Here is a 24597-nt window from a genome sequence, read left to right as displayed (position 1 = left end):
ACAAAAATTCAAGGCACTGAAATTGGCCTGGCTCAGCAGCAAGAAAACAGCAAACAAAAAGTAGCCGTCATCCCGTATTGCCACAGACGCTCTCATAATCTTAAAAAGATTATGAATCGTGCCAAAGTGAAGGCGGTCTTCTCCGCTCCTGAAAAGCTGTCCAAGATATGCACCCATGTCAACCTTGCACCCAACGAAGCCCGAGCGTGCAAAACTAAACATCAAAAACAGTGTGTTTCATGTGAAAAAGAAGTCATCTATCCCATTCCATTGAAATGTGGCCAAAAGTACATCGGCCACACGGGCAGATGCCTGAATGACCGGCTGCGCGAGCAGAATAATGATATGAAAACGGCGTCAAAAGGACACCTCACCGCACATTGCAAAACATGTAGCTCATGCCACCCAGAATCTGAGAAATGTGAGGCTGAATTATAGCACTGCAAAGTCTTAGCCCGGCACGCAGATAAACTCACCACGGAAGTGATTGAGGCGTTTAACATAGCATCCAATGAAGAAACGTGTGTCAGTGCGCCATCAGTGCATTTATCTGACAAAGAAGGGATGTATCTTTCTGCTTATCTGTGAAACCTTTGACGACAAGTATGTTTTGATTATTTTATTTCCCCTCCTTTTGTGTCTTTTCGCACTACTATCAGTTTTATTGCGTGCCCACATTATGTAACGTGGTGTGTCGGCAATAAAATACTAGTTGTGAGTCAGCGCCTGTCTGTATGTATCCTCCTGGTGTCCGTGTCTTTTTTGCGCTGTTTTAGAAAGAATTAAACTCAGGACTTATGTAAATAAACTGACGTAAACTTCTCCTAGTTGAGGGGTTTGGGAATGTAGAAGAATATCGGGGAATGTTTTTTCAATCTTTTCAGTAACGCAACAAACCTTCCTTGCAGAACAAAAAAGCGTTGCTAGTGTTGAGGAGGAATATTCTTTTTCTCTAGCGTATTTTCTTGCTCTTCGAAGGAAATACTGACTGAGACGAAGTGATCCATTGCTAAATACTAAGATTTCATTACGAATAATTTTATAAAGAATAGTTTGACCAATCATCGCTCTCGTTCGAGCTGCATGCGCGCACGCTAATAGCAAACCAATTATTTGTTACAACACGTAGTAAGAGGGTTCTTTTAATAAATCGAAAGCACGAGCAGAAAATGCACTTCGCTCTTTTCAGTATCTTTAATTTTATACACTTTGAATAAGGGGGTTTTAGAACTTAGGTACAAATGGGCAAAACCAGATATCTGCAAATCGTTTTTTGAATGCATGATTTGTCGCACAGGCGTGAAGGCAACGTACACTTCCCCATTGTGCGCTTGCCTTTCATCATTTTGCTGCGTCATGTCGTAGAAACAGAGATTCTCAGCGACAGCGCAATGAAACGCTTCCTCACAGATTGTGAGCCGTGAAACGGGCCTCCCCCTGGAAGCCGGGGAAGTGGGCGAGATCACCTTCCGGGCACCACACTTAATGCGAGGCTACCACAACAGGCCTGAAGCCACAGCAGAGGTTCTTCTCGAAGGCGGCTGGTTCTGTTCGGGTGAGTCTACTGACAAGGTATGAACGCAAGCTACCCAGCAATTCCAGACTTCCCTGCACCGTTGAAACTCGTTGTGGTAGCCTCGATTCGAATTTGCATTCTACGAGAATACATGGAGCCAGTAAGCCTATGAGTGAGCCTTATCGAACACGGGCTGGGGCTCCTCTAAACCTACAAGAATTTATGAGCATGCCAGCATACACTCTCCAAGATACTCAAGTCATTTGTTGGTGCTTTTGAGGATAAGAAATGTTTTACGCTGCTTAAAAGTGATGGGTCACATTCAATCAAGCATCCGATTTGATATGATTACTAAACTATGCTATCGCATGAAGAAAAACACTACAACCTCGCCATTTTCTGCCAACATTTCGCGACGAATATAAGTTCAAACTTGCGAAAGCGCCAAAAGTAGCAAGATAAGCCTTTTTAGACAACCTGCGCATTTAAATGCCTCGAAGGACTTTCCGAGGCTGCGGCACCCTTTGGGCCTTTCCTTCAATCTGAAATAAACTTCAGTGAGTTGATGCTCGCGTTTCGTCGCGTTCGTTTGTTCTGGCCTATGTCCACGTTTATTTGGCCACTTGCGAAATGCCTTCTTATTTGAAACTCTGTCAAGCCCTCTTCTCCTTGTTGACTATGGTGATCTCTGTCTACTGAAAAGGTGTCTGACGACAGCAAAAGATGATCTGTTTGTCACGAGAGAGTTGCGAATTCTTTAACAGCAAGGCTTAACTTTGCGGACAGAATGCACAGATGTCTCGGAATTTCAGACGCTTGCGAAAAGGTTACTTATTTATAACAGGGCTTTTAAGAAAAGGTCTTAGAGACCGACTTTTGAGAACATCCCATCCTCATCTGCGTCAGCTCGGAGGGTCTATTCAGGCTGATTGAAAGCCACTAGAAAACTGTGCATTTTAAAACTTCCTCAAGCAACCGGCTAATCGTACTTAACTTTATAGCATTGTTGTTGTTATATAACAGTTAGCAATGACCTTGGTTCTTGAAATTACCCATGAAAATGCCTCGTTTGATTAGTGCCTTAGACACAGGAGGACGAGGAAAGAAACGAACTTCGCTGCAAAGGAGGGCGCCAATGACAAATTAGTGTTCCAACAGCCGCCACCCTGAGTTATAAACGGCAAATGTAGTGTTGTAATGAACCGTGCGTTATACCTCAGTTGGATGTAGAATGATTCACTCCCTGACTTTTTAAGGAAGCCTAATTCGACTTTTGCTCTTACCCTAATTATAAGTACATGAAATCACAGCGCCATGCTGAGGTTTTCACTCACACTGCTAATGACCACACTGGTCTTTGTACCCGCAGGCGACGCTGGCTACCGCGACCACACGGGCAAGCTGCACGTGGTGGAGCGCCTCAAGGACATGATCAAGTGCCTGGACCAGCAGCTCGCGCCGGCGGAGGTGGAGGCACTGATTGCCCAGCATCCTCAGGTTGCGGAGGCCGCGGTCGTGGGCATCGAGCACCCGGACCTGGGCGAGGCGCCCACCGCCTTCGTGGTGTTGAAGCCCTCTGCCGAAGGGAGCGTCAAGGAGGAGGAGCTCAAGCGACTCGTGGCAGGTGGGGGCACTGTGTGCACTCGAGGAGGCTGACCTACACTTATTCTCTTCGGGTGTCCTAAACTTTCATTATCTGCCTACTAGAGAACGACGTAAAAGGAGGACACCAATAGGAGTGCGGACAGCAGAACCACGTTCATTCCAGCTGTGGACAATTTTTCGGTTTAAACAGAGCCATTTTTAAGGCAATATATTAATCTCTCTGCATGCGTGCTAATTTCTTTAAAAAGGTAATGTACGTAAATAACACTGCTTCATTTCCAAAAGCAGTGAACTGAAAGAGAGAAAATGGCGGCCAACAGGCTTCCTTTAATTGTTTTTCATAGCCCTTTTGTTTACCTCCCTCTGTTTTTAATGATGCGCTTTGCCCGTATAACACCCGCGTTCCTGCAAGTCACGGTTATCGAGAGCAGCATAGACATCGTGCTTCCTAGCGGAAGTCAATGGCCGCATTCGGGTCACATTGCTGCTCGTTGAGTTTTTCCTTCATACGTCTCTCTCTATGTTCATATCATTATTATTTCTTTTACTGAACATCTAAACTGAATAGTGGGTGTTGTGTGTAAATGCTAGCGGAGCTGAGTACGATTCCGGTACCACCGCTGTGGACAGCTAGGCAAATTAGAGTCTCAAAATTACTGAAAGGAAGGAGTAAACAGGAAATATAATATGAAAGGATGCAAAGAAAAATCATAATGGCGATTGCACCCGGGGCAGTCAGGATGATCAACCCTACCTTGTACACATTGGGCTGCAGAAATTGTTGCATTTGCTCTGAATGCTGCTGCCACGCATTACTGTGTAAAAATCGAGTTTTCATTGGGCTAGGTCTAAAAGGATTGTTCTGTGATGGCACAAACTTCAGCGCCTTTTTGTGCAGCACGTTTGCGATCAGCGCCCTGAGAGCATTCGCAAAATGTTCGACCCGGAGCACGTTTGCGGCTCTTTCCATCTGCATACATGCAGAATTAAGAGCACGATACTAAGCTAGACTAAACTTCGATACTCAGCCCTGCAACTTTGCTATTCTTGCTACACGCCGCCGCTGGCGGCTTACCATACTTGCCGGGGCTGCTACTGCGTATGCGCTGGATGCTACGCCACGCATTGATTTCCAGACATTTCGTGAGTAGTGTTTCAAGGAGCTCGGATTGTATTTTTTCTAACGGACGCTCCACGTGACAACGACAAAGTTAGCATGAGGGCTGAGCACTTCACCATGGAGGATCTTTGGTGATTAACATGATAAACGCTAAAACGCCTATGCCGGCATCGTTCGACTGCAGAGCGAGCGCCGTAAAAGGCATTTAACCTTAGTTCGTGCTTAGTGCAACGCTCAAGAAATTCTTACATATAAAATTTTGGACAGTGAAATAGGAATTGGAGCGAAACAATAGGGTTTTTTGCATACCGAATAGAATACAAACAGTCGAGCTTCGCACCGGTATCGAATACGAATCGAATAGTAGTACTAAGGTTAGATATTTCTACAAATATTCGTACAAAATGAGCAGTCATTCGAAGGACTCAGGAGGCAGTGGTGGCGCTGTTGTACTGTGCTATGTTTAAAACTGAAGATATTGAAGGTATAGATTATAAAAGACACTAATCTCCACTAACAATTCGCAGCACGGAGTCACATTAACTCTAAAACCGTCAAGTTATACGTATAGAAAAATTACCTTTGGCTTGGTTTGATAAACTACCTTTTTCTGGGCATTTCATCCAAGCAAAGCCGCGTAGGACGCCATAGGAAGAAGTACCCATTGGAAAACAGGCTGATCGGCACTAGAGGCACACCGCCGCCAAATATGACTGGTGGAACCAACGTATGGGCTATGGTCTCTGACATCGAGCATAAAGGAAGGGTTTTGCTGATTTTATCCCTGGTCTGCCGAATCGCGCAGGCTTAGAAGCCACGTACAATCACTATGAATGCCGCCATACAACTTGATCGCGCCATGGAGCTGACCCCTCCATGCTGTTCATACTTTTCGGGGAAGAATGGTGCGCGTCTTCGGTGTAGGCCAGTTTTGGAACAACCACTGAAGAAAGATATGGCGGACCTTATTCGGACCTACTGCCGGTTATTCGAAAACTATTCGAAACGTTGAGAGAATATTTGCTTCGTTTCGAACAGTTTTTAAAATACACTAATTGATTTGTTGGAATAATCAAACACAAGAATATTCCCTTGGTTATTGAATTTTTTTTAATATTCGCACAGCATTACGAAAGAACCAACAGTTTGCGGCATGTGTCCTGCTCTGTGACTCAGGTCAAGAATGACAGCAGGAACACTTACCTTGGTGCAGTTCGGATAGTTCGGAAGAGATTATTTTATTTTTACTTCTGCCGTCGTCTCTTTGCGTTTTCAGTCAGTGAGAAAGAATGCTTGAGAATCTAAACATGAAACAACAGATGCGTGTAGGTTTGTGCAGAAAATGTGACGCTATAATGAAAATCTCTGGCGAAAGAAACGCTACTATCTAACGCAAAGTCGGTAGTTACTGAACATACTGCGAGAATACCTTTTTACGAACAAAAAATTCAGGGAACATTCTGATCACCAGAAAGAGGTAAAGGGCAAACTATGTGGATTGTTTGTAGGACTTAACGTCCTGAAGCAACTCTAACTGTTAGAAACAACGTAGTGGATGGCTTTAGGTAATTTCGGCCACCTGGGATTCTTTATCGTGCACTGACATCGCAGAGTACAAGGGTCCCTATCATTCGCCTTCATCGAAATGCAGACCCGGTGTCAGGGATAGAATCAGCGACTTTCGGGCCAGCTGTCGAGCACCATAGCCAGTGAACCACCGCAGCGGCTTAAGGCACAAGGCGAGGAATATACTAAAGTTTATTTGGGGGAACTGCTGCCTTGTACACAACAAGATGCGGTTATTCCACATGAACAAAACGGCATAAAAAGAGTGTATCGCCAGTACTCACTAAAACGGGCAAAGATTGGAGACCGCACAGACAGCTCAAATTAAGACAAGCAATGTGTAGCCGTTAATAAACAGAAAATAGCGGGAACACTAAGAATCAAGCAAGAAAGCTTCAATCAGAGAACATGCAGAAAATGCTATATTTTCGGAAACTTAGCGGAAGTTGACTTGCGGTGGAAATTTTATGCGAACAGACAAGCTGCAGTCTTATGGGGAAGCACACTGGATCCGAAGATCTGAAAGGTGCAGCTCGGGAGGCCGAGTAAGGCCAAGAGAGTATTAGGAAGCATCTCTCAAAATGTCTGCCTGGTTGGATCAAGCTGATAGTAAGTTAAGGTGATTCAAAAAGGTTTTTTGTCAGTAAATGCTTGAATTTTGTGATAGCTGCGCTGGTTACATCTCGCTCAGTAAAAACCGATTTTCGTAAGCTCGCCTATTTTTGCATGACTAGTTAAAGCAACAAATCCTTCAGCGTGCTTAATGCTAATATCACGGTTGGAAATAACCATAGCCTTCAGAGTGCAACATCATTCATTAGGACATCCTAAACAAGCAGCCGAGAACATTTCGTCTACGTTCTGCGGAGCTCTCAACTAAATTAGGCAATAGCGTGTGGGTGCATAATTCGAGCAATAATTGTGGATTACCTTCCAAATATTATATGTATAGGGCGAAATGCATTAGGCGCTCGGTTGGAAATACTTGTATGCACAGTTTTTTTTTTCGCTGCGAGACTCTATGTTGCTTTTACGCAAGTACAAAACGTTGTTCGCACCTTTGTGCCTCCTTTATTCTTTGTTTTCATATCGTCAGGGTTGCGAGTGCTCTTACGGGAGACACGACTTCGAGCGTTCTGACGAACTGCCTTAAAGGTTTCTATGTTTCTATTTGCCTACAGAGCAAGCTGCCAGCCACAAGCACCTGCACGGCGGCGTCGTGTTTGTGGAGCGCATTCCCAAGACGGACACGGGAAAGATTATGCGTCGCCAGCTACGGTCTCAGTACTTGGACAGGATGTCCAAATGCGTATAAAGTGCACTCTGACTGAGCGTAGATCTATGCCCAGTTTGCATTGCAAGCCCCTTTACGTGAGAGTATTATATACGTGCCGCTGCATATACAACTATTGCGGAATGAAAAGAACAACTTGCCAGCCATGCCTATGCAATACTTTTCTAAACGCGAGTTGTGCATTTAAGTGCGCAAGATTCCTTCTACACATTGTCCATACTCAGCGTAGAAGGTCGAAGCTGTTTTGTATAGTGCCAGTCCTAAAATGCTTGGCTCTCTCATAAGCTGAAAAAATAGTTTGGTGACGAACTTAGTTGCCGATATTTGCAGTAAAGGTATCACTTCTAAATACTGTGTCCATGGATTTTTTTACAACGCTTGTCTGCCCTCGTACGCTTCCAGCATCCTCTCATCAGAAGCTTCTCTTCGATGCCCCCTCTTTTCGGAGACAATATGTAGCAGATTAATACTTGAGGCGGCCGTTCTAGCATCTGCTGCGTCCTGCGATATTCACTGCGGTGTGAAAAGCGATTGAATTAGCATGCAGGACACAGCGCGAGAAAGAAAGGAACATAAGTTCAAGGAGCTGTAAACTTTTACTTAGAAGCGGCGCGGACTGGTATTCGAGAGGTGAATATAAGGCCACATGACTAAGGCAAATGGAAATCGAAAACAACAGCAAACAGAACACAAAAACAACGCCCGGCAGCAAAACCAGGACACCAAGGTGCGTGGCTGAAGCCAAAGTCAAATTATCAACACAACTCAACAAAAATTCTTTTATGAAGTCTAGCTCTGATAAGATATAGAACTGTACCACCGCGATCACACACAGCAATGCACTTGGAAGCTTTTCCTTCGAAGGACAAAAAAGAATTCATCAGTGCCACCGACAACAGATACCGAAAGATATACAAAGGAAAAAAGTTGCGAGATCACCTTGGAATGTAAAACAATGGGAAAACGAAATATCTAAACGAGAAAAAAAATGTAAAACCAACACACAGTATGACCAAAAATTAACAACCCTAAAGAAAAATGATAAAAAATACAGTTAAAAAATGTTAACAATTTGAAAACTAAAAATTTCGCTACAAACATGACTGGTGAACACCACGGTAAAAGGATAAAAGCCGAAACAAGAACACGCCAAATATAAACAGGTAAAACGGCGATGATCGACTAAAAAGCGCAAAGAAGAGAGAACACAGCAAATAATAACCGGCAGAACAGCGATAATCGACTGAAAGCGCAAAAATAAAACAAGTGTGTGTAAAAACAAGCGTGCTAAACAGTGCTTCCAAAAATCCTAACTTTCGTGAGAAAAAAGCTACTTCTTTTTCTGACTATAAAATCGTAGGCTCGCTGAATCACTGATCATTCAACCTTTGTATGCTGACAGCTTCCATAATTTCACGTGTTTCTTTATTGACATGCGTCCCTGTCACTGCGATTTCTGCGAAGTCTGGCGAGCAGCCTTAGCTTAGTTCAGAGACGGCGATATGCCGACATGGCGAGACTGATCATCATCATAAATTAACTACGCCTTATAAGGAGATGTATGAAGCACTACAAAGCAAGACAAAGCACAGGACAAGAACTACAAAGCATGATCAATGAGTTAGACAGGCAGAGCAGAACGGTGGAGCTAAAAATTAACATGCAGAAAACCAAAGTAATGTTCAATAACCTGGCAAGGGAACAGCAGTTCACAGTTGGTAGTGAGGTGCAGGAAGTAGTAAGAGAATATGTCTACTTAGGGCAGGTAGTGACCGCAGATCCGAATCACGAGAGGGAAATAACTAGAAAAATAAGAATGGGGTGGAGCGCATATGGCAGGTTCTCTCAGATCAAGAATGGTAGCTTGCCAATATCCCTCAAGAGAAAAGTATACAAACGCTGTATCTTACCGGTACTCACCTAGGGGCAAAAACGTGGAGGCTAACAAAGAGGGTTCAGCTTAAGTTAAGGACAACGCAGTGTGCTATGGAAAGAAAAATGGTAGGTCTAACGTTAGGAGATCGGATGAGGGCGTAGTGGGTGAGGGAACAAAGCGGGTTAATAATATCCTAAATGAAGTCAAGAGGAAGAAATAGGCTTGGGCAGGGCATGTAATGCGAAGACAAGGTAACCGCTGGTCCTTAAGGATAACGGAGTGGATTACAAGAGAAAGCAAACGTAGCAGGGGACGGCAGAAAGTTACGTGGGCGGATGAGATTAAGAAGTTTGCGGGGATACAGTGGCCGCAACTGGCAATGGACAGGGTTAATTAGAGAGACATGGGAGAGGCCTTTGTCCTGCAGTGGGTGTAGTCAGGCTGATGATGATGATGATGATGACGCACTGATAATGCTCATTTTTCAGGTTGTTTGAGTGTTGAGTCGTGGGGGAGGGGGAGCAATCCTTCTGTGTGACCTGCTCGTGCTCTACCCACCCCCCCTCCCCCCCAACATCGGTCGCTGTAGTTCGGCTATTAAACTCTGTTCTGGTGCATCGCCAGCGGTGGGGATGGGTGTGGCCGGGACCCATCCTCTGGGGATGCGAACCCCACGGGAGTAGCTGCGACTCCTACGCAGCTGTGAGGGCTAGTTGCGCCCGTGAGATCCAATGTCTAAGCAGAGGCAGGCCTGGATTTAAATTCAGGTTGGGCCAACGAAATCCGGCACAGGGTGCATGTACAGAGATTATCAGTTTTTCAAATACATGCTACCTCCCTCCGCGCGCGGGTGCGTGCACATCTGGCTGCCGACGCGCTGGATTCTGGTACCGATACCGAAAAACAAGGTAATGGAGACAAGGCAGATGGAAGGAAGAGAGCAAAAATGTCGCTGTTCCCATTCCTGTCCAAATTGCCATAAACCGTTTCCTGAAAACCTTGCATCCCATCATTAAAGCACATTTTTACCGGTACTTCCCAGGGGAGATTAGGCAAGTCTCTCCGGGCCCGCTCTCAAAGATGTGGCTCGCTGGTGATGATTTATGATGATTTAGTAAACACGTGGGATGTTAAGTTACGGTGACTAAAGTTCTAATTGAGGCGTTATTTCCTGTACCGATCTATTGACATGATGTAAAAAATAGCGCACAGGGAACACACGGGACGGAAAATTTACATCATGAACGTTATCCAACTTGCCCAACTTTCCGCTTTGCTGGATCTATTGACAGCCTTACCTCGGCCTTCTACAGGGCGTTCAATATTTATCTTCCCAGGTTGTGAAAATTTCCTGCGCAAACTGCTGGTTTATTTGGTCTCAAGTGCAAACCACTGGGCAGCACATGATAGTCTGCGTTCTCCGATAAATAATTCAACATCGGTACTTATTTGGAGTCGGCGAAGAACTGCAATCGTCTGCGCAGAGAATTTTCGTCGAGGCGAGCGGAATAGCCTATTTGAGAGGCTGGGCCATCTGCCGAACTGCGAGACAACCAATGTGCCTGCTTGGAGCTGGAGCAGGTGTCGCAGTGTCCATAGATACGTCTCGCAGTGCCCAGAGAATTTTTTACAACCGCGACGGATAAATACGGAACGCCCTGTATACACAGTGCATTAAAACGGGTGCAACGACTGTCTGTTCAACTGGCAACAAATGCTTTCTTTTTTAATCTGAAGTTGCCGACGTTAAGCTTCAGAACGTGGCTTTGTGCTAAGGAGACTTTTGTGCCACGGTCATTCAATTGCCGCCTGTGTCAGCCGCTCGAGACTATTGATCATTGCTTCATGTTTTTTAAGAGTGTCATGTCTGTTTTGGGATATGCTTCAACGGGCTCTCAAGATGACCATTAAGATCCTGGCCTGTTGTATAAGATTTTTACCTGCAATCGTTGTGTGTAAAGTTACGTGCAATCTTTTTGTGCCCATGGGCGTGTTTAGCCCATGAAAGACTCGAATGATAGATCGCCACTTAGTGCAGCCATGCTCACTGAAGTATCTCTTCAGAGGGAACTGTGCATTGGGTGGGTGGGGGGGGGGGGGGTATATGGCGCGCAAGATTGACCTTCTGTATTGCTGCCTTTATTCGACGCATGTGTTCGTCTCCAGGGATGTTGATGTGCTAGCAGAGTGATAGCAGGATGTTGGTGTGACCCGTGTGACGGGTTCACGGGATGCGGGCTGGTCAACTAAGGGTAGACGCCTGTGAGTATACTGTTTTACTCTCAAGCAATAAATAAAACTGCGATGATAGCTTAATGGTATAACGCAGTCTTCAGGGAAGGTGGTTTGTTCGCGCCGCGGGTTTGCAACGCATTCGTGACCATGAGGTGTTTTATTTTATTTATTTTAAAGCGAAAGCTTTACTACTTGCACTTTCAAGCATTTCCCGTGACGCGGTGGTGCCACCATTGACCTTTCGCATGACCTCTGTGTGACGTCACGCCGAAGAGCTGGGCGACCATCTCGCGCCGTCTGCGAGTAGTGGCGGTGCCACCACCGGCGGCCTTAGATTAGATTGGATTAGATTAGATTGGATTAGTTTTGATTAGATTGGATTAGATTGAATTAGACTGGATTCGACTGGATTGTATAACCCATACTACCCGCGGTACTTTAGTGGAGCGGGCGAGGTTACTTTCTTCAACCTCAATCTACTTTCTGTATAACCCATGCATCACCACAAGTCTAACCCCAAGCACCACCACCAGCTACACTACCAGCTGAAACATGGCGTAGGTACGGATATTGCCTTCGCAATTACCGTGCTTAACCAAGCTAAGCCACAGCGAATTTTTATTACGTCCTGCGCCAACTTGACACTATGACATCCTCTGATACACTGCCGCAGCCTGTGCAACTTTTCCGGTGGGAATAGATTTTTAAATTTGGGGTGATCATGTGAGCGTTTCTTTGATATTGCAACGAATAATCTCCGTGAAGACGACGCATTGGAAGTGCCCGGTGTGTGCGCGCTTGCCGCTCGGGGCTAGCTGTGATCTGAACCCTGTGCTCCGGTCGTCCTTGTGCCGACATAGACTTCGGGCCACGTAACATCTTTGGTGGACGTGCCGGGTAAACGATCTCCACGCCACGCAGCTCCGAAGCGGTCGTCAGGCCGGGGCTACTACCATCATGGCTCCACCCGGCGAGTCACGAACCACTCCCTCTGCTCCCTCTGCTCCCTTCGTGGTCATGGCTCCTCCCCGTGACCCTGGTACCTTTTCTGGGAACGACGGCACCGATGTCGACGACTGGCTCAGCCTATATGAGCGAGTGAGCACCTATAACCGGTGGGATCCCACCGTGATGCTAGCGAATGCGATCTTCTATCTTAGTGGCACGGCCCGGGTCTGGTACGAAACCCACGAAGAAGAACTGACGAGCTGGGAGACTTTTAAAGAAAAGCTCCGTACTTTGTTTGACAGACCCGATGACCGGAAGCTCTCCGCGAAGAAGCAGCTCGCGTCGCGCGCCCAGTCGTCAACCGAAAGCTATGTGGCATATATCCAAGATGTCTTGGCGCTTTGCCACAAGGTCGACGCCGCCATGACCGAGTCCGACAAAGTGAGCCATATTCTGAAAGGGATTGCGGATGATGCTTTTAACTTACTGGTTTGCAAAGACTGCACCACCGTGGACGCAATCATAAAAGAATGCCGTCATTTCGAACAGGTCAAAAGCCGCCGAATTCCACAGCAGTTCTCTCGGCTCCCTAATACTGCCGCTACTTCTTCCTGTGAGGAACACCGATTACCGTCCCGCGCCTCTTCCGAAGATGACCCCGTTACCGGCACTGTGACCCGCATCGTTCGCCCCGCGCCGGCAGTCTCCTCAGTCGCCCGACGCCTTCACGACCATGATGGCCACCGACCTCAGTCCCGACCAAACTGCCCAGCTTCGTGCCCTTCTCGAATCTTTTTCGGATATTTTTGATGTCAACAACACGACGCTGGGCCAAACTCTCGCCGTCAGGCACCGCATTGAAACCGGCGATGCCCCTCCCATCCGCCGCCGCCCGTATCGAGTCTCTCACGCCGAGCGTCAAGTTATCAATGCGGAAGTTACTAAAATGCTCGCGAAAAACATTATCGAACCCTCGCACAGTCCCTGGGCCTCACCCGTCGTACTTGTGAAGAAAAAGGATGGCTCCTGGCGTTTTTGCATTGATTATCGGCACTTGAATAAGATCACCAAAAAGGACGTGTACCCCTTGCCGCGTATCGATGACGCCCTTGACTGCCTTCATGGTGCCAAATTTTTATCATCCATAGATCTTCGCTCCGGTTACTGGCAAATTGCTGTCGACGACCAGGACCGTGAAAAGACCGCCTTTGTGACACCTGATGGGCTTTACCAATTCAAAGTTATGCCTTTCGGATTATGCAACGCGCCAGCCACATTCGAGCGCATGATGGATGCCCTTTTGCACGGCTTTAAGTGGTCCACCTGCCTGTGCTACCTCGATGACGTCATTGTCTTTTCGCCCACGTTTTCCACTCATATCACTGACCTTTCCCAGATCCTTTCCCTCTTTCGTCATGCTGGCCTGCAGCTCAACTCGTCTAAGTGCCGTTTCGCGCGCCGCCAGCTCACCATCTTGGGTCATGTCGTCGACAATACGGGGGTCCACCCTGATCCTGAGAAGATCCGAGCCGTCAAAGACTTTCCCCAGCCACGTTCTTCTAACGACGTCCGAAGCTTCTTGGGGCTCTGCTCCTACTTTCGTCGATTCGTTCAAGGCTTCGCCGACATCGCCCGCCCCCTAACCAACCTTCTGAAGAAAGACACCACCTTCATCTGGGGACCCGACCAGGCACAAGCGTTTTCCAACCTGATATCGAAGCTTACTACCGCGCCAGTTCTCGGCCACTTCGATGTGACCGCTCCCACTGAAGTTCGCACCGACGCCAGTGGCTACGGCATCGGCGCTATCCTCTCACAGATACAATCCGGAGAGCACCGTGTGATCGCGTACGCCAGCCGTCTCCTCTCTGCCCCGGAGCGGAATTACTCAATTACCGAACGCGAGTGCTTAGCTCTTGTCTGGGCTGTTGGGAAATTTCGCCCATATTTATACGGCCGCCCCTTTACAGTTGTCACTGACCACCATGCGTTGTGCTGGCTCTCTTCCTTGAAAGACCCTACAGGACGGCTTGGTCGTTGGGCACTGAGCCTGCAGCAGTACCATTACTCTGTACTCTACAAGTCTGGCCGCTTGCACGCCGATGCCGACTGCCTTTCCCGTTACCCCGTTGGCCCGTGTGACAATCTTGGCACTGACAGCGTGGATGCTCTGTGCTCCCTCTCTGTCCTCGCTAACATGGCCGAAGAACAGCGCCGCGATGCCGAGCTGCGCTCCATTATCGACCGCCTCAACACCGCCCCATTCGACCCTCCGATGCGCCGCTTTGTGCTCCGTGATGGAGTTTTATACCGCAGGAGCCTTAGCCAGGATGGCCCAGACCTCCTTCTCGTTGTCCCCGAGCACCTTCGCACTGCTGTCCTCCAAGAGCTGCATGATCTTCCCACTGCTGGTCACTTGGGTGTCTCCCGTACTTACGACCGCGTGCGTCGTCGATTCTTTTGGCCGCGCCTCTACCGCTGCGTACGCCGCTATGTTGCTGCCTGCGATGAGTGCCAGCGCCGGAAACGCCCCACCACTCTGTCAGCCGGTCTGCTTCAGCCCATTGACGTCCCACCCGAACCTTTCCATCGCGTCGGCTTAGACCTTTTGGGACCATTTCCGGAATCCGCCTCGGGCAACAAATGGATAGCTGTTGCCACAGACTACGCTACACGTTACGCTATCACACGCGCACTGCCCACCAGTACGGCTACTGATGTTGCCGACTTTCTTTTGACCGACCTTATCCTACATCATGGAGCTCCCCGTCAACTTCTGACCGACCGAGGCCGCTGCTTTCTATCCAGAGTTGTCGCTGACATTCTTCGATCGTGCTCTACGAAACATAAGCTCACCACCGCCTACCACCCGCAGACGAACGGCCTCACAGAACGCTTCAATCGCACTCTCACCGATATGCTGGCTATGTACGTTTCTCCCGACCATCGCGACTGGGATACCGCTCTCCCCTATGTGACCTTCGCCTACAACTCCTCCCGCCATGACACTGCCGGTTACTCCCCTTTTTATCTTTTGTATGGCCGCGAGCCCCTGCTGCCTCTGGACACGCTGCTTCCCGCTTCTACTGCTCCGCCGTCTGCTTACGCCCACGACGCCATTACCCGCGCTGACCACGCTCGCCAACTCGCACGCTCCCGGCTCCTCGCTTCCCAGACCTCTCAGCAGGAATTCTACAACCGCCGTCACCGTGTGGTCTCCTTCACCCCTGGCTCCCTCGTCTTGCTTTGGTCGCCATCTCGCCGCGTGGGGCTCTCTGAAAAACTTCTGTCCCGCTACATCGGCCCGTACCGTGTCCTGCGCCAAGTCACCGCAGTCACCTACGAGATCGCTCCGGCCTTCCCCGGTGCCACGTCCTCTCAGCATCAGACCGATGTTGTGCACGTCTCTCGCCTCAAGCCCTACGTCTTGCAGTCCCCCTCACTGCCCTGATGAGCACCGAGACGGTGCCTTTCCGACCGGGGGGCCATGCAACGGATAATCTCCGTGAAGACGACGCATTGGAAGTGCCCGGTGTGTGCGCGCTTGCCGCTCGGGGCTAGCTGTGATCTGAACCCTGTGCTCCGGTCGTCCTTGTGCCGACATAGACTTCGGGCCACGTAACAATATCAAGTTACCTGGACGACCTCACAACTCTCTAGACCAGTCACTGAATTTCTCAAAACAGAAAACCAGGATTCCGCCTCGACGACAGCTCAAATGCTACCGCATCAAACATTTTTCAGTAGAGCGACGCTTGTCAAACAAATATGCTCTGCATGGTTGGATCAGATGAAGAATGAAAGGTGAAAGTTGTGGCATTTAAGGTTCAGCATTGATTCGGATCTTATGAAAAAAAGCACAGTAAGGAGGATTCATATTGTTACGACGAAGTGGAAGTGGAAGAAGAAGTGGCCTCCAACATGAAAGAGACGAACAAAGTAGAAGAGGTTGATGAGACTCCCTGTTCGCGTTGGTGCTCCTTGCTAGGAACTATTCATTCTCAACCCCTACCTCTTGTAAATAAATGTAAATAGTGTTTCGCCGTAAAAATATACTAACAAGGCAGGTTAAGAGACAAGAAGGGAGCAGAGACTGTGGCGGAAAAACTCGAGAGATCTTTGTTCTGCTCAGGGCATACTTATGCTGATGCTGATGATAAAGGAGCATCTGCGCGTATAAACTGGCCCTGCGCATCACAAATTCAGCCTGCTTATGAAAACATCGATTTAATTTCCAAATTGGCTGGCAATTTCATAACCTATAGGATTCCGCTTCCTTTCACTGCAGTTTTAGCATCGTTGTTGTCGTCTGCGATTATATGGTCCTATTAGGTTTTCGATATAAGCTATGAGAGTAGTGTTTGCACTAAACAAGCTACATATGAAAACGGCTTGCAACGCTCAGGCATGCACTAAAAGTTCTTTAAACAACCATAGGGTTTCGGCCGATGCACGTGCAGGTAGCAAGTTATAAAGAAGAAGATTCAGCTGTCCTCTGCCCGCTGATCTACTGCTGCTCCCTATGGATACGCCGGCATATTCGCCGTCCTGGATGTCTCCCAGGGAGCGAACGCATATCCTCCGAGGTTTGGATGGCAGCCACCGTCGCTACACCATGCGGTGCGCCTCCAGCGCGAAATTAGCATCGCCGCTGCATGCTGAGCGGGCATCGCCTGCTCACACGCCTCCGCCTTCACCCCAAACCTACGGGACCGCTCATCACTGCTGGAAGGGAGCTGGGCTGGCATGTGTCCTCTCATGTCCAGCCGTGTTCGTCTTCGTGGCCGTGCCACTCACCCTCTATTCGACGTCAGTGCGCTACAACCACTCCCTGGCCCAGAACGTGAGTTCAGAGATGAGGGCAGGCCTCGACACTGGTTCCAATGCGTGTCAGAGCTTGTACGCTTTCGCATGCGGGGCTTGGTCGGACAAGCAGCCCGAGTTCGCGACGCCAGACAGTCGTCATGCAAGCCGTATTACCGATGCAGTACTGCGAGTGGTGCTGACGCGCCGTCTCGCGAAAGGCGGCTCTGCGCACAAGGTTGCGTCTCATCTGGCAGCGTGCTTCCGACCTCACGAAAATAGGGACCTGCTGCGGGAGTTCCTTATCCGCAATAGCCTGCCCTGGCCGGACTCAGCTCCTCGGAGGAACGGGTCTTCTGTACTGGACGTTCTGACAGGAATATCTCTCGGTAACGGCGTACCGGTCTTCTTGAAGTTCTCGCTCGCGCGCCGGCCTGGCAACTTGATGAAGCCAGTGGTGCTACTTACGAGCGACGAAAATTTTCTCACCTGGGTGCACCACATGCAGGCCATGACATGTCACAGACACGTGCGCCTTTATCTGCGTCGCTGCGCCGAGAAGGTCGGCAGCGGAGGCCTCTCCTACCGGCAGATGATAGAGACGGTACTGGCCACTCATGACCTCGTGCTCCGCGACGTTGAACCTCATCGCGGAGGCCACACCGTCTACTCCACCGTCCACCTTAGAGACTCCGATCTGCGGCGCGCGGTGAATCGCCATCTCCCGGATGAACTCAGCAGTGGCCTAGGGACAGTATGGCAAAACTGTTAGACCCAGGGATGGAGAAGTTGTGGGGCTTGGTGCGAAACAGCTCACTCCAAGATGCTATGATGGATTACGTTGGAGCATACGTCGTCTGGTACCTGCTGCCATTCACGTCTTCTAGCCTCACGAGGCAACTCATGGAAGACACTGGTTATCCAGGACAGCTGAAATCTTACCAACTGGATCGTTGCCTTGATCTCATCTCTCACACTGTTCCGTTGGTTCCATGGATGGCAATATCAGAAATGATAAGTGAATCAGCAAGGCGGAGAGGACTGCATATCCTCCAGGAATCTAAACGATCTATCGTATCAAAAATTGAAGATCTGGACCGAGACAGTGCCGCCATATTTGAACGTCTGGTGGATCCGGTGTCCCTACATCCTCTCGACATGAAATTCACTTGGCGAGAGGTCGAGCTCGCTTACCAACATATTCCTGGAGTAGCGGGGCCCTTCTTCGCCGATTTCTTGGCGCTTTGCAGTGCCACAGCAAATTACACTCAAAGGCTGAAGCAGTTGCGCCCGAGCGCACATCTTCCACAACTGTACGACAACCAACGCTACCACCTAATAGCATTTGGTCACATCCTGCTCCCGTGGCATCAACACCTAGAACCCCTTCTCAGCGCGGATGCGCCCCTGGAAGTGGCCCTCGCTTCGCTTGGCGTTCATGCTGCACAGCGACTGCTGCTCTACGCTATACACGTCGTGCAGATGCGCGACGACTCGGAGCACGGGCAACGTAAATTCATAAGCCAACGATTTGATGGCAACATTCGTCGGTGCCTGAACGCCGTAGAAAGGGTTACTGAGAGCCTTGGTGCAACTCAGGGTAGCAGTGCGCAGGAGACGCTTTCTCGATCGATGGCAATGAGCGTAATGCATGCAGCACTCTATCGCGAAGATCCGGACTTGTACAAGCCGCGTTCATCGACCCTTCCGGGGCTCAGTCGGAGCCAAGCGTTCTTCGTTGCGAGCTGCCGCTGCCGCGGAGCGACGACGACGGCTCAGACCTTGAGGGACTGCGACTTACCTGCTGCGCTTTCTTCGCAATTCTCAAGGGCTTTTAACTGCACAGGCCGCGATGGCATCCACCTTCAGCTATCCAACGCCTGTCCAGGAGTTTTTGATGGTGAGCTCGGGGCTTCGCGCGGACTGGTCAACGCTACCGCGGGCAACGCTTCAAAATCTGGTACTACGCGGTAGACAATAACGTGAAGTGTTGGCGTAAGATGTGTTTTAGCTAAAACGGCCACATCTTGGATTACGTATTCGGAGACATCTAATGTACAGGTGCTGTCAACAAGATGTTTCTTGACAGATTCGGCAAAGGTTGTCAAGCTATATGCTGGATTACATGCTTTCACTTGAGCCGCCGCGGTGGCTCAGTGGCTATGGTGCTCGGCTGCTCACCGGAAAGATGTAGGTTCAATTCCGGCCGCGGCGGTCGCATTCTGATGGAGGCGAGATGACAGAGGCGCGTACTGTGCGGTGTCATGGCGCGTTAAAGAACCCCCGGCGGTAAATATTATCCGGATCCCTCCACTACGGTGTATGACTTATAGCAGCGTGAACAATTCCATTACCCTGCTGAAAAAAAGTTCTATGATGCAATAACCTCATAGATCATTCATCATAGAATATCATACAATCTGTATGATATATCATACAATTCGTATGATATGCTATGATGAATGATCTATGAGGTTATTGCATCATAGAACTTTTTTTTCAGCAGGGTAAAGCTTTACGTAAGCATATGAAAGGGGAAATCAACTAAACCCAAGATTTCACATAAGTCTGACGTAAAACGCTTTAGTATTTCCGAAAGGACACTGCTGAAGTGCCAATTAAATTTCTTCTTAGAGACCAAAATACCTTCAGTTTTAGTTGTAGCATAGACTTGGTACCATTTTCACGTTGCCTAGCGCAGACAGCTTTGGTGGGTAAATCAGTGCGCTGGCACATGCCATTTTGTCTGGAAAAAATGTATGTCCTGTTGCGAAAAATGTGCGGCTTAACCAAGCCCCGGAACTTTTCGGAACGGTTGCTTTGTATCGTTTCGGTTGGGGTTCAGTTCCAAGATCGGGAAAAAATTTGGGTTCGATTCCAGTTCCAGGCAAAAATACGGGTTCGGTTCCGATTTCGGGTTGAGGTTCGGTTCCGGTTCGACACCCTGCTTGAAACAATAAATTTGAGCCAAAGCTATAGTTCTGTATATCCAAAGCAAAGATAGCGTTCTGTATACCCTGACTCAGCTCAGTTGAGCCACAGACACTTTTTCACGCTACAAGGGATTGTTCGAGAACTGTGAAGCCTCTGAAGCAGTCGATACCGTGGCCGCACATCCAATGTCGGCGGCCGTACGGTAGGAGATGTAGCCACCGAATTACCCTTTTTTCGGTATTGCTCTTGTAGCAACGCGCGCCTCACTGGCTTTACGGTTCCTCGGACGACGCTTCAAGGTTGGTCCAGCCTTCAGCTACAAACTACAGTGTCTAGTACCAACGGAGGACCTACGTTTCCCAAACCAAAATTTATTAATAAACTACAGGTAATATCCTCCGTCACTCTATAATTATTACTATAACGCTAACCGCTCAACTGGCACGGCCATGTGACCAAGTAAAGTTAGTTGGCACATTGCTGACCCCTATAGGGGCCGGCTCGTGGCTGCTGCCTCGTTTTGTTGAGGCGCAGCAAAAAAAAAATCAATGCGGAAGTTGAGATCATAGGAAAAGTTTCCATAAATCAATAAGGGTTTCTATAAATCAATAAAAAGTTTTGCGGTTGCACCTAGGCCATTATCTTTCATTCGTTTCGAATGTTCAACATAAATCTCTGCAGTAAATACTGCAAAGCACTCGCTCCGGACTGCCAGGTGAGAAAGGCGAAGTGTCCCTGTAAAAAAGAAGCTTGGGCTTCGGTTTTTGCTTCGGTGAGCGCATCGATTCCTTTCTTTTTTTTTTCATTACAACGATTGATGAACAGGACCGGCCGGTGCGAGCGAGTGGCCGAAACAAGTTCTTGGAGCACAGAAATAGTCCGTTTGATTCCCTGAGTGCTTCTAACATAGCAAGTCGGAGACCATCTGCCAGAAAGGCAAGTCCGCGCTCCTCGACGCCCTCACGAGTTAGACCTATTTCTCGCAGTATTGCGCTGCCAATGGCTAGTACTGCATGCTGCTAACAGCTGTGACGGTGTGGACGGGCAACTATTTCCAATCGTCGTACAGCATGGCTCGGAAGCCAAAGCCTGAGGAAAGTTCCAAGCCTGATTCACCCACCTACAGCGACCACGGCTGGACGGCTGACGGCAAAGGGGGTTCTAAACATCCCAGCGACAAGCTATTGAAGACGACGGCGCTGAAGATCCGCTCTTCTTATAGCGAGCCTAAAGTCCACAGCAGCGCACTGTCCTCATTTGAGCCCGAGGAGGCGAAGCGACGGACCCTCGTGGCGGTTCGTCGGAGCGGGCCCGCGCCCGCGGGAGCCATTCTTCGCCTGGGGATACTTACGCGCCATTCTTGGCCTGGACAGTGATCAGTGGTTTTGTGCGTGCTTGCACAGGCTGCAATATTAAAACCAATGTGTGCACAGGGACGCAGGTCACAGATCTGGTTGAGACATCGAACCCATATTCCTGGTACGCTCTGGCGCAAAATACCTGCGCATAAAGTACGGAAAGCTCGACAAGGCCTATTCGCGTCAGGATGTTTCCGAAAAAGGCTTCACGCATTCGGAGCTCCAGGCGTAAAAGCGATCGCCTCTAAGGGCGGCCCATTTCCCACTACACAAGAGGTGGCAAGAAAAAGGAAGGACTTCCAGGATGCTCTCGACTGCACCGCTCATATACGTGTTTTTGACTTCAGTAATTCAGCAAGTGATTTCAGAAGTGCGTGTTGATAAGCAGTGATCACAGTTTGCTTCGTAGTAATTGAAAACTTCGCTAATAATTTTGCATGATTTTTGCGCTCCACCTCTTTTTGGTCTGTGTGTGTGTGCGCAGCATTTTTATGTTGCAGTCTCGTTTTTGACGATAAAGATTTCACCAAGTTTAAGCTATTTTTGCTCGTTTTATCCTAAATCCTAGTTGTTGCTCTTATTCACGATTTTACTTTTCTTTTCCCTAATGTGTCTAAGAGTTGAAGATAGCGTTTCTTACCAAAATGTGTAATAAAGCTCAGGTATTGAGTCAGCTGTCCTTCAATACTGCCAATGGAGTCTCTTCTACCCGACACTCTCGGAAACAAGAGCTCACCAACCGCGCTATTTTTTTTTCGCCGCCAACTTGGCTTTTAATGTGAGCTAATTTATTCATTGCACTCAAATCCTGGCTCACATTTTTCTTCTATAGATGAAAGGAAGGGCCATGGAGCAAACTATTCAGGAGTCTGCAGATCAGAACAGGAGATTTGTGCTTCGCATGGGAGCCAATTTCAATTTGCGGCGTCGGGGCGCATTCACTGACACTCTCAGAGAGGTCCTCCTCTAGTGGCACCAATTCGCTGCTGAATTATATTTCGCTGTGTTGTCGACAGCTGCCGCTTCCCCTATATCGTGTCTTAGCACAGTGTCGTAGGCAGGTGTCCTTAACACTCTATGTCGAAAAGGGAGGGTGCGGAACGAGAACCCGGAATTGAGCTCGTAGTTTCTTTAGCACAAAACCAAATTGAATCTTTGTATTTTTGCGTGTCATCTTATGTTTTGCCGGAAGGAATTGCAGGAAGAGTTCTGGACAGTGTTCGGGACGAAGGTTCCCTTCAATTCTTATGCAATATGACAAGCTCATTTTTTTTTCACACAAAATCAAAGTTCCAGCGCTGTTCTAAAATTTGCATCGGAAGTTCTGCTACACGCCACGAAAACGACACCCAATACGCGAGATAACCAAAATGACAGTGTCCATCTATCATTAGAAAATCAACTTACACCAGAGGAACTGAAAAGCTTCAAGTTATTACAGTGAATGTCAATTGGGAGGTTGAACGTCCCCACGGGACAAATGCGCTTTTGTGGGATGCCGTTGGGAAGAACTCCGGATTAATTTAGACAATCTGGGGTTGTTTAACATGGGCTGACATCGCTCAAGCACGGCCGCCGTTTTTAATTTCGTCTGCACACAAACATGGCGCCGTGGCTGGGATTGATACCGCGACCTTGGGATCAGAGCCACTGAGCCACGGCGGCAGATCTTATTAAGGTCTGTATCTTTGACCAGTTTACAAAGAAGTTTATCGGAATGACTGGAACTCATCTAACCCACAGGCCACCAAATTAGCTTTCCTTTGTCTCAGTATTGTAACTACCATACCAAAAAAATACGTCCACCGATGCAGCCGATTCGGGGAACATATATCAAGAGGTATTCGTTGACAGGAAGAACAGCTAAAACTGAAGGTTGTAGAATTTGAACCTGTTTTTGGAATACTCCTGTTCCTGATTGCAGGCGGGTCCAATCGGATGTTAGCGCACCATCTTTCTAACAGTCCGACAAGAAACTTCCTTTCCTTCCGGTTAAGTTCGGACATCTCAACTGCGATTTCCCAGGATCAGAGCCTGTCTAAACAGTTGAGCCTTTTCATAACACCGCTGACAGAAGTTAAAGCTTCGTGTCTCAGTTTTCTTTCTTCTGTTTGCTGCCGCTCTTATGCAGCTGTCTGATATTTTGTTCAAGTTTGCGATAGCTTTTTGCTACCTATGCCGTCGTTAATATCAGCCATTAACAAACCAAACTTCTTTAATACAACAAATTTCTTTTGCAGCATGCTCATTCGTGTGCCATAAGAATTATTTTAGGACGGCGTGTTCGGGTTTTGATGTTTTCGTTTTTGTGTGCTGGACAAGAAATTCATTCTCAGAAGGACAGCTGTTAGGGCCCTCCTTTAAATTGGAATCATGTCGTAATCTACGAAAAGTGCATTGCCTCAATACATCGCCACTTGGCATGCTGCTATAGTACAGTGGTCGTCCTTTGGTTTGTCCTTTCGTTTAAGTCAACATGAAAAATAAGTGGCAGTAAAAAATGTCCAGTTAGTTTTGTTGAAGTCGGCTCTCTGGAGCGCCCTTCAAATGCTATGTCGAAATATCGATTTGAAATGAATGGCTTTGAAAACGCTGCACTTTTAAAAGGTGTCCAACCTCTACAGAGCAAATGTACAGATAATGCATAAAGATGGGCCTGTTGACAACAGGGGTGTAATTTAAAACCAATAGCTTTTCTTCTTACATTCAGCATACGCGGCACTTCACAGTAAAAAATAACGCAATAAAAATCACGAAAACAGATTTGCTCCTGGAGCCCCATTTTTAAAAGACTAGACAGAAGCCCTTATCTGTAACAAAACAGTTCGCCTTACACTCAGGGTGGGCCCACGTGGTGTTTATGAAACGGAGACCAAGTGGTCATGGCCACGAGAAGCCCGCCGCCAGTCGATAACGGCATTATGCAGAGTGATTCAAAAGAAGAAGAAAACACATTGTGCAGTATTCTTCATTCAATGCCGTTGTCTTTTGTTAGGAGGATTCCGATTTTTCATACAAGATGGATTGCATGCTGTATGTCTGATCCCATTTTCCAGATACGACTAGAGGTCGGAAAGAACTCTCGTCATCCAAGCCTGCCAACCTGTCTTCCAGTGTCGGACAGTAATTAACGGCGCACTGCTACGCAGCCACTGTGTGCTTCAAAAGGGCAGGTGAGTTTGCGGTTCCTCATTTATCTCTCGGGCCACGGGTCAGCGGAACGGTCGCGGTAATAGTCCTCGAGTCGATTCAGCGCACCCGTTAAGAGTTCGGTGCAGTGCAGCGGAAGCTGAAGAGAGCGTGTCGAACAAAAAAAAAAGGAAACGCCCTTGACGCATGATC

General features: G+C 48.2%; 1 protein-coding gene across 1 annotated transcript in view; it reads left to right on the top strand.

The window, feature by feature from the left end:
• LOC149325457 (luciferin 4-monooxygenase-like) overlaps nt 1-7122 on the top strand; it is a 30675-nt gene extending 23553 nt beyond the window's left edge. Inside the window, exons 7-9 of the mRNA XM_089563271.1 lie at nt 1411-1555; nt 2886-3140; nt 6989-7122. Coding sequence (XP_089419397.1) covers nt 1411-1555; nt 2886-3140; nt 6989-7122 — 534 coding nt within the window. The remainder of the gene's footprint in view (nt 1-1410; nt 1556-2885; nt 3141-6988) is intronic.
• Nucleotides 7123-24597: the final 17475 nt, after the last annotated feature.

The sequence above is a fragment of the Amblyomma mixtum genome, chromosome 10 (assembly GCF_055824585.1).
Source record: "Amblyomma mixtum isolate Tamu chromosome 10, ASM5582458v1, whole genome shotgun sequence".
Taxonomy (NCBI): domain Eukaryota; kingdom Metazoa; phylum Arthropoda; class Arachnida; order Ixodida; family Ixodidae; genus Amblyomma; species Amblyomma mixtum.
This window is presented reverse-complemented; position numbering and strand designations above follow the sequence as displayed.